Source organism: Amborella trichopoda, chromosome 2 (assembly GCF_054954075.1).
Source record: "Amborella trichopoda isolate Santa Cruz 75 chromosome 2, AtrichopodaSantaCruz75HAP2 v2.0, whole genome shotgun sequence".
NCBI lineage: Eukaryota > Viridiplantae > Streptophyta > Magnoliopsida > Amborellales > Amborellaceae > Amborella > Amborella trichopoda.
Genome location: NC_142337.1, coordinates 34,542,359 through 34,553,447, shown reverse-complemented (window position 1 = coordinate 34,553,447; position 11,089 = coordinate 34,542,359). Strand labels below are relative to the sequence as shown.

Here is an 11,089-nt window from a genome sequence, read left to right as displayed (position 1 = left end):
GGACCATTATCAAAAATTATTCAGTCCGGGACCCTAAACCGTTAGATGATGTGATGCCACACAAAGTTAGCTACAGTGGTCCCTTGAACCTGTCTGAGACGGACTGCCTTAGCCCATTTGGAAAAGTAGTCTGTCGCAACCAAGATGAAGGCATGACCCAAAGCAGAAGGGGGTCGATGGGTCGTACAGTGTCCATGCCCCACTGAGAAAAGAGCCATGATGTCACTATAGGATGAAGAGGCTCTAGGGGCTGATGAATGAGACTAGAGTGAATTTGGCACACCTGACATATTTTAACGTAGTTTTGGGCGTCAGCTGCCATGGAAGGCCAGTAATAGCCGAGTTTACGTATGTGCTGATAGAGCTTAGGGTCAGATTGATGCAACCCGCAGATGCCCGAGTGTACTTCTTCGTGTACTTTGCTTGCCTCTTGTGCATCGACACATTTGAGGAGGATTCTGTTACATGATCGACAAACGAGGACATCCCCATCAAGAAGGGTGTACTTGTTGGACATCTGTCATATGCCATTGCTTTTTGCCTCATCTAGAGGCAACCTCCCATGTTTTACGAAGTCCATGATAGGCTCCCTCTAATCTTCTACTTTTTCAACCTCTGCACACATTGGGTCGAAGAATCCGGGCTCCTTCGCCCTAGCGTTCGATTATTTTCCTTAGGAAATTTCCCGCTTTGTCTTGATGACATCCATAGCCGCAAGAAGTGCCCCAAATGGGTAAGGTGGACACTCAGGGAAGACATCCCTCTTATCATCTACATCAACTTCGGTTTTCAAGTGGACTGGAGTGGGCCAGATTGAAGACAATTGGATGGTGGCACCGAGCTTTGAGAGCCCATCAGCCTGCGAGTTTGGCCTTCTAGGGATATGACTCAGAGAGAAGTCATCTAACTTGACCATGTAAGATTTGGCTGTGTCATGATAAGGCTTGAGACTATCCTTCCTCATGTTATAAATCCCCTTTAGTTGACCGATGACCAGCTCAGATCCGTCGAAGATATTTAGTTGGTCTAAGTTTAGCACCTGAGTGATCTCTAGTCCGATTATGAGGGCTTGATACTCGACTTCATTATGAGAAAACAACTCTACAAGTGAGAAGGGTAGAGGAATGATTCCTCCATCGAGAGTCAGGAACACAACTCTGGCACCCCCTCTATCAGACTGGAATGCTCCGTCAAAGTACATCACCCACGACCGAGTTAGCGTTGCACATAAAACTTCTTCATCCGGGAGATCACTTGACATCAGAGATTCTGAAGGGACTGGGTGAGCCACAAGGAATTCTGCTAGGGCTTGATCTTTAACTGCCTTATGTGGTACATAAGTGATGTCGAACTCCATCAGCAATAGTGCCTACTTGGCCAAACGTCCTGACAAGCATGGCCTGATCATAAGGAACTTAACCAGGTCTGCCTTGGAGATTAAATTGACTTCGTTGCTAAGCAAGTAATGGTGGAGCTTCTGTACCGCAATGATAAAGGCTAGGCACATTTTTTTCATAGAAGCGTATCTGCGGCTGAGATAATAGAGCGTTGTCTCTTTCCTTCCATCTTTGTTCTGCACCAGGAGTTCCTCGAGTGACACGTCGAGGGCAGTCATGTATAAGATGAGTGGCCTTCTTAACACTGGCGCTGAGAGTACTGGTGGATTCCACAAGTACGCTTCATCCCATATGAAGGGAGTGTCCTTCTTCAAGAGGTGTGAAGAGGGTCTACATCGCCTTGAAGTGTTCAAAATGAACCTCCGAATGTAGGCAAGTTGTCCTTGGAGAGACCATAGTTCATGGAGGGTTGTAGGCGGCGCCATGTCCTGAATTGCCTTGATTTTGCTGGCTCGATCTTTTGCCCACGGTATCTCATGATAAGCCGTAAGAATTTTCCTGAGCGTACGCCGATGGAGCATTTCAAGGGCTTCATCTTGAGCTGGTGATACCGCAACCGCTCAAACACCTTTTTAAGGTCTTGCACGTGAGTGGCTTTTGTTTCAGACTTTACCACCAATTCATCCACATAGCACCCGACCTCCTTGTGAATCATGTCCTTGAAGATGGTTGTGGTACATAGCACCAACATTCCTTAGCCCAAAATGCATCACAATGTAGCAAAAGACACCTTTTGGAGTTAAGAATGCAATGGTCTCCTCATCCTCTGACGCCATCCTAATTTTGTTGTAACCAGAATAACCGTTCATAAAGGAGAAGATTTGGCAATGGGCCGTGGAGTCAACCAACATCTCTATGAACGGTAGGGGGAAATAGTCCTTGGGACAAGCAGTGTTCAAGTCATGAAAGTCGATGCAGACCCTGATTCGGACATTCTCTTTTTTGACTGGGATGACATTTGCCAGCCATTTTGGGTATTTACGTTTATGTATGAATCAAGCTTGTCTGAGCTTTTTCACCTCAGCATTGATCTGCATCTCGAGGTCGGGCCTAAATGTTCCTGATTTATACTTCATGGGTTTCATGGTTGGATTAATACCAAGGCGATGGATAACAATCTGAGGGTCTAGACTAGGCATCTCAGGATAATGTCAAGCGAAGACGTCCCAATTTGCTTGAAGGAGGGAGACATAGCTTTCTTTCTCTTCTGGGGACATCTTTACTGAGATGAAGGTTGGCCTTGGGTCGACCTCATTCCCTAGGTTGATCCCTTCAAGCTCATCAGTCGTAGCCTGCCCGCCCTCTTCCCACTCTTCCAGAGCTTCCTGGACTTCCTTGTCGAGGGACTCACAAGGGTTTTCTTTGATCTCGAATGTGGCCACTCATGACTTTGACATCTCGGCCTCTAGGAAGTGCACAATGGGGGAGAGGACTGGTCTCTGTCCAGTCAAGCGATGGAATGGTCGGCTTCAAGCGGGGGGTCCATGACAACAAGATTGGGCTCACTCGGTACTTTCCCTGAGCCGGGTGATGCCTCATGTACTTGGATCGTGTGACAGGGCCTCGTGCGAGCAAGAGCTTGAAGGTGGTCCAGTTTTGACCCCTGTTGTTAGGGCATCAGCGGCTGTCAAGAATCATGTCGCCTGGGTCAGCATTTCTTTAAGGCGCTCTTGCTGTGAGATGGTGAGGCTAGTGCCTCTGAACTCTTTGTTTAAAGTGTTGAAATCTGGGCATCGGCGAGTGGTACCTATAGAAGGAATAGAGGAGGGGGAAGGAGAAGAAGAGTTAGAACGTTCGGAGCAGCTTTTTGGTCATTACCGGAATTGGATGTTTACAAGGGGTATTTAAGGTCGTGCCCCGACTTTGACTGTTGTGGGGTGCTTCTAACGTCATCACCCATTTTAGTCGACTCCGGAGATATTGATAACTCAAAGCTATCTTCCTGATTGGACGATAGGATGAGGCGAGCTGCACCTAAGATGAAGTCCGTCAAAGTCGGCTGCAGAGGAAAGGGCCTGAGGAATTTTTCCTCGACTAGTGGCTGAGGAAGATGATTCCTTAGTCCAGCTGACCTAGGTGCTCGTTGTCTCCTTCGAGATTCCTAAGAGGGTATTTGGTCCTGCCTATCAAGCTAGTGAGTGGCCCTAGCTTGGTAGACTACCTCACATTTCAGGGATTTTAGCTTACTTCGCCCATGGTAGACTTCCCAGGGCAGAGAGGTTGAGGGCTCTGAAAGGTCTAGTGCATGCTCATGAGGGGCTTGTAGCGGGGCTTCATCTTGAATGAGAGCGAGCGATTGGACGTGCCCTGAGAGAATCACACAGACGATGTGGCCTTGTTGGACTTTCTCCGTGACTATTGCCTCCAACCCAGTGCACTCCTTGAGTTTTTGACCTCACACTTAGAGATAGGTGCACGAGAGACTTTTCATGCCCCGGGCAAGACGCTTAGGCTGTCTAGCTGACTTGGGGGTGACAAGACCCTGCTGGAGCATTTCCTTAAAGAGGGTCTTGCTCAGTATTTTGCTGGGCTCGTGCTAAGGGGTCTTCTTGCACAAGAGTTTATGGAAGAGTTTATGAAAGCCAATGCACTCACTAATGTCATGACCTTGTATCTGGTGGTACGCGCACCAGTGGTTCTCGGTCCCTGGAGGCAGGAACTTGCGCTGCCTTGTCGGATTAGGGGTAGCGATCCCTACTTTGAGCATTATAAAGAAAAATGCACTAAGGATAGTGGGTGCCCCATTGTCCTCTTGGATCGTAACTATGTGAGATGCCCCAGCAGCCCCGAATGTCTTTTTCAACTCTTCGAGCTTTATTTTGCCCTTGCTGATAAGGGCCTCGATAGTGTCGTTGAGATTGTAGCAATCGTGAGTGGGGTGGGTGACTCTCCTATGATAGGAACAATACTTCTCATTCTACTCCTGCCCCGACAACTCTATAGTGGTGACCTCTGGCAGCTGGATCATGTTCTGTTCCAACAGCAGTTGGAGCAGTGCAAGGGTCCACTCCGTGTCAAAGGAGTAAACGTTATTCTAGCAATGGGTCCAGTAGTCATTTTTCTTACAGGTTTTAGGAGGTGAGATCGCATTATAAGACTGATGCTTGCCTCCGATCTGAGGCATCTGTGCTTTAGAGAGGTTGAGAGTTTGGGGAGTTTTGCCCTTGGTATCAGTCATGGAGACAGCAACACTAATCATTACCTATTGATTGCCCCAACTGCTGGAGTGAGAGTTTGAGTCGAAGGATTGCTGACGAGGGCTGCCGTGGTGCTTGAACAATCCCTTGATACGAACTTCCATAGAGATGAGCTCTGACATGGAGGGTGGATTGGATGCTTCGACATTTAGGGCGATCTTGGAAAGCATGTTTCTTATGCAGGACTGGACTGCTTCCTTCTCGGTCATGAAAGTGGCGTGAAAGGTCGCCAACTCTCTCCATCGGGTGATGAACTTGTCAACCGGCTCACCAAAGTCTTGCATCAATTTCAAAATCTCGATAGTTTCCACATTCCTTTGGACTTCGTAGAAGCGTTGGGAGAACAACTGTTCCATTTCTTGCTAAGTGTGCACAACTGAGCATACCACTGGAAGGATGGTCCTTCGAGAGTCTCGACGAACTAGCGGAGAAGGAGATGTTCGTCAGTTGCCGTCTCCTGGTAGGTCTCTTGGAAGTGGGCCATATGCTGGTGAGGAGATGTGGTACAATTGAACAGGGGGAGTTTCCCTTTAGTAGTTTAGGGGAAATGACATCTGGTCAATGTATGAAGGATACCGCTTTTGGTAGAGTGGAGTCTCCTACATGCCCGGGACCTTGTTCTTGAGGTTATGGGCCACCATAGCATATATGTCCATTTGAGAGACCTTACGAGAAGAGGAACTATCTTGGGAGACCGGAGGGGGAGTCTTCCTTGGAGCTGTGTCCTCATCGGTCAGGGAATCAGAAGAAGAAGTGAGCCTGGAGGCCTCTATGCGCTCCATCTTTCTGAGAATGGCTTGCATTATTTCCTCAAACTTGTTCATCTGCTCCTCCTAAATGTCATTTGGGTCATTGATCATCATGATGTCAGAGTCAGGTGATGCAACAGACTGCCGAGGTGGGCAAGTCAGTCTGGAGGGGCTCAACTAGCCCCTACTGAACTCGGGCTTTGTATGCCGATCTCGTGAGGACCGGTTCTTAACGGTCTTAGGACCCTGACTTTTGGGTGGTGATCATCAAACAGTATTCCTGGACTTGTTCAGGCTCTAGAGTTTGAAGAGGGATGAAAGGATCACAAGGCAGGAGGTCGTCAAGGGTGGTGACCTCGATGCCTTGGAGGTTTCCCTGGTCAGGATCTGCATGCCTCTTTTCTGCTTGATCCTAAGACAGATGTGGACCTCATTCTTTAAACGAACCTGGGACCTGGACTGCCCCATTTTCTTCGAACACGTGCAGGCCATGTCTATGACCCGGGGTTGGCTCAAGATGGTACTCGTAGGGAATACCTCTGAGTACCAGAGCTCGAGGTGCATGCCTGGCATCCGAGATGCAGAAAAGGAAGAAGCTGGTTTGTGGCTCTGCCTGAGTCTAGATCCAAGAGGGACTGTAAAGATGGTGCGTGTGCACCTTTAGGGTTAGGCGTTCGGGTGACATGGGGTCAACTCGAGCTCGATTAATGGGTTGGACCTGAGGAGGCCTAGACTGATGAGCTTATGTTTGCGAGGGATGAGGCGGGAGCTTGTCTCTCACAAGGTGAAGCTATGTGTGCTAGGAGGGAAGATGAAATTGTTGACGCCCCTGTGCCCGAGGTGGCATAGAGTTAACGCTATCCCGAGCTGTGGAAAGAGAATGCATGGCGCATGTAGGGTTCGGTCCGAGAAGGCCTGGCCCTGGATGTGAACTCAAGGCAACATGAGGGTGTCCTCGAGGTGTGGCTCGAGTGGATAGACCACGAGCCTTTGAGTTAGTGCGAGGGGTGAAGACCTCAGGACCTCCACCTCTGTATACCAACCCTCCAAATGTGGAGGCTCGGAGAAGTGAAGGAGCATAGCTGTTGCCTTGCGACAAACGTTAGGAGCGACGACAGTTTACTTTCCTTTTGCAAGGATGGACGAGGCAGCCTTCCAATGTACCGCATCAGTATGACTGGCTAGTAGGGTGTGCGGTAGTAGGAGTTCTACCCATGTAAGAGCCCTTGTTGGAGAGTCCACTAGGGCAAGAAAGCGGGGAGGCAGGGACCTTTAAGTCCCTTCTCGTACAGATTCAGGTAAGAACCTGGGAGCCAGATTGTGGGTCCTAACTCGAAAGGAGTGTAGGGAAGGAGCTTGACCGACTCACTTCCCTGGGACAGCCACGATTGCAGGGATAAGGAAGTCCTCGACCCGGATGAATGGGTTGACCATCCCAGGTGCCATAAAAATAGGTGCAGAAGGAAAAAAGGAAATTGGTTAAATAAGTGCGAACTGATTAAGGGGTTGTAAGTCCCCAGTTGACTCGCCAAGCTAGTTAGGTGCCTCAATCTTGCCCTCCAGATCCAGGTGATCTGGTGTCTCGGGTTTCTAGTGATCTCAGGATTTGAGATCACTCTCTCAGAACCTTGTTCGAGGACAAGGGTAGGTATACTAACCAATGAGAGAGGAATTTTAGGTGGTTTCGGGACTTACTCGGGCTGGCTTGCATGGGCACCCTCTTAAATCACGAAGAAAGACCCCCAACTGCTTGAGCTGGTTCGTAATTGCTTCCCTTGATCTGTAATCCTCTTGTTTTTCTGCACAACACTTCTATGGTTCATTTGTAAGACAAGTGGAACGAAGGGACCCACCCATGTCTTAAGGAAATGCACATTCACATGAGAGGACGATGTAGTGCAAGGTTTTTGATCCAGGAAGACTAGAATGAGGAGAAGATAGTACCTACTTGGGAAGAATTTCTAGAGGCCTTCAATGAAAACTATTTCCCTGAATTGATAAAAGACAGGGAGGAGGTCGAATTCATAGAGTTACAACAAGGGGATCTGACCGTTGATCAATATGTGACCAATTTTTCAGAATTATCCTTATGCATGCCGCATTTCGTCAACATGGAGGCTAGATAGACAAGTATGTTCGAGAGAGGGTTACGGCCTGATATCAGAGGGAGAGTTTTGTCAGCCAATCTTAAGGCCTTCTCTCGATTGGTGGATCTGCTCAGGAACATGGAAAAAGATTGTCATGACTATCGATTGAGGAGAGAGAAGCAAAGGACAAGGTCTCCACCCTCTGGGGTTCCACGAGAAAAGGAAAGTCGAAGGAATGACAAGGCCCAAAAGAACTCTCAGAACGACGTTAAGTAGAGCAAGCTCGTGTATTATACCCCTTGCAGGAAGTAGGGCCATGTGGCTTCTGAGAGCTGGCTAAAGACCTGGACATGTTACAACTATGGCAAGTTGGGCCACCTGATTAGAGACTGCCCGACATTGAAGGATGAACCCAACGCAAAGCTCAGGGTCAGCTATTTGCACTTGAAGGGGAAGGAGCTAAGGATTCAGCTTCGGGGAACTAAGAGTGTGTTTTGGTTGGAATGTAAAAATCTAAAGTTTTATTAGACCTTGTTTCCTCTCACCATTATTATAGTACCATATTTAGGCATATCTAATGAAATTTGAACCTTTACTGCCTGATTGTTCTTAAATTGTTTGCAACTGATTTGGGGGATCCTTAGAGACCCTTTACTATGATAATTGGGTGGAACTTTGCTTGAGGGGTATGACCTATCCCATTTAGTGGAGATTTCATATGTGTCATGTGGTTGAATGGTAAGTATTGTGTGATACGGCCTTTGTGGCCAATTCTGTGACGATTGGAATGTGATATTTGGAGTGTGGTATGAAGGTAACAAGTGCTACGTGGTTTCTTGGGCATGATTTGAGCATACTGCAGGACCCTAGTTGATATTGTAATTGTGATAGTTAGGTGCCAGCTTTGAGCGTATTGTAGGGCCTGACTTTGTGATGACGGTAAGGTGCCTACTTTGAACATATTGTAGGGCCTGACCTTGGGATAGTTAGGTGCCTGCTTTGAGCATATTGCAGGGCCCGACTTTGTGATGATGGTAAGGTTCGTACTTTGAGGGTATTGTAGCGCCTGACCTTGTGATAGTTAGGTGTCTACTTTGAGAGTATTGCAGGGCCTGACTTTGTGATGATGGTAAGGTGCCTACTTTGAGCGTATTGTAGGGCCTGACCTTGTGATAGTTAGGTGCCTGCTTTCGGTGTATTTCAGGGTCTAGCTTTGTGATTAGTGAGGTGCTTACTTTGAGCAAATTGTAGGGCCTGACTTTGTGATTCTATGGTGAATGCTTTAAGCATATTGCATGACCACGACCAAGATTATAGGGTGCCTGCTTTGAGTGTATTGCAGGACCTGATATTGTGATTGTACCGTGCTGCCTACTTTAAGCGTATTGTAGGGCCCGACTTTGTGAGTCTGTAGTGCATGCTTTTAGAGTATTGCATGACCACGATCGAGATTGTAGGGTTCCTATTTTGAGCGTATTGCAGGACCTAATATTGTGATTGTACCTTGGTGCCTACTTTGAGCGTATTGTGGGGCTCGGCTTTATGATTTTGTGGTGCTTGCTTTGAGCATATTGCATGACCACGACCGATATTGTAGGGTGCCTGCTTTGAGCGTATTGCAGGACTTGATATTGTGATTATATCGTGGTGCTTACTTTGAGTGTATTGTAGGGCTACAATTTGTGATTTTGTGGTGCATGCTTTGAGCATATTGCATGACGACGACCGAGATTGTAGGGTGCCTGCTTTGAGCGTATTGCAGGACCTGATATTGTGATTATACCACAGTGTCTACTTTCAGTGTATCGTAGGGCCTGACTTTATGATTTTGTGGTGTAACCTTTGAGCATATTGTAAGACCAAGACCGAGATTGTTGGGTGCCGGCTTTGAGCATATTGCAGGACCTGATATTGTGATTGTACTATGGTGCCTACTTTGAGCATACTGTAGGACCTGATTGTTGTGAATGATATTGATAGGGTGCCTACTTTGAGTGTATTGTAAGACCCAACTATTGTGATTGATACTGAATGGGTGCTTACTTTGAGCATATTGTGGGACCCGACTACTATGATTGATACTGATAGGGTGCCTACTTTGAGCGTATTATAGGATCCGACTATTGTGATTGATACGATAGGGTGCCTAATTTTAGCATATTGTAGGTGATTAGGTGCCTTGATCTCACCCTTTGAATCTGAATGATCGGGTGGCACACGTCTTAGGTTTGAAGGGATCCCGGGACTTTGAGATCGCTCTCTCGGGAACCTCTCTCAGGAGAGAGGGCAGGTATACTAACCGATGAGAAAGAAATTTAAGGTGGGTTCGGGACTTACTTGAGCTGGCTCGCGTGGGCGCCCTCTTAGAACACGAAGAAGGCCCCCCAATCACGGAACTGGTTCGTAATCGTCTCTCTTGACCTGTATTTTCCTGTTTCTGCAATCACACACACGTGGTTACTTTTACAAGACAAATGCTTGAAAGAGACTCCACTTTATCTTTGAGAAAATGTACACGAGCGTGCACATTCAAAGGAAGAAAGGGTAAGAGGATAAGTGAAAGTAGAAGAAAGGGGTAGATCATAATAATTCTGATTAGGTGGCGAGACTAACACATCAGCTAGATCAGCAAGTGATTGACCCGATGTGGTAGCAAGACAGGCACCGTAACTAGACCAGCACAACAGAAGTACCACTAGACACCAGAATGATCATTGGCTGGCCTGACGCAATGGTTAGTCTATCGTGGCAGTAAGGTGAGCACGACAACTAAGACCAGCTCAACGGAAATACTGCTAGATGATGAGACAAGAAATAAGAGAGAGAAAGAGAGACATGCACAGTACTATCGATGCCATGCACGTGAGAAAACGATGAGATGAGCAATGAGGGAGAAAAGAAAAAGAGGTGGAGGAAAGAGGGAAGGAAAAAAAATGAACAACAAAAAGAGAAATGAGCAAGGGAACATGGGTGGTGATGTGCTTCCACCGTCCATGACAAAAGAGTAAGAAGAGAGAGAAAACATCAGCAATGATGTGCTTCCATCGTCCATGACAGAAGAGTAAGAAGAGAGAGAAAACATGGGCGACGATGTGCTTCTTCTGTCCATGACAGAAATGAGAAGATAGAGAAAACATGGGCGGCGACGTGTTTCCACTATCCATGACAGAAGAGTAGGAAGAGAGAGAAAACATGGGCAGCGATGTGTTTCTGCTGTCCATGACAGAAAATAAAAAGAGAGAGAAAGCATGAGCGATGATGTGCTTCCACTAGCTCGCCAAGTTGCATCCACGAACTCAAAGCAAAGATTGAAATTTTATTGATCAATATGAAGAAATGAAATGGGGTCTTTGATAATTTTGTCTAACATGTACTTATAGAATTGGGCCCAAACATGGGTCGATGCCCAAAAACTACCTAAATTGATGATACTTACAATTTAATTGAATTAAAAAAAATTCTGAATTTGGGTGTAAAAGGACAGTTTTGCCCCTACCCAACAGTATATGAAATTCTAAAACAGTCCCTACTGCTGCCCTAGAACATGCATGATCTTCCATGGATGATCTGGGGTTGCTATAACTCTCATTTGTCGAAATGACGATTGTTTTCTTGTAGGGCTTGGCATGGTGGTAGTTTGATCCCAACTTCGAGTCATG

General features: G+C 47.0%; 1 protein-coding gene across 1 annotated transcript; it reads right to left on the bottom strand.

The window, feature by feature from the left end:
- Positions 1-673: 673 nt before the first annotated feature.
- On the bottom strand, positions 674-1,201 carry LOC148783206 (uncharacterized). The gene has a single exon (XM_088859835.1). It carries the CDS (start codon positions 1,199-1,201, stop codon positions 674-676), a length of 528 nt encoding a protein of 175 aa, XP_088715961.1.
- Between the last annotated feature and the right edge of the window lie 9,888 nt (positions 1,202-11,089).

What these genes read in the sequence shown, in the direction of transcription:
- LOC148783206 (XM_088859835.1), bottom strand. Translation starts at nt 1,201, where the DNA reads ATGTACTTTGACGGAGCATTCCAGTCTGATAGAGGGGGTGCCAGAGTT.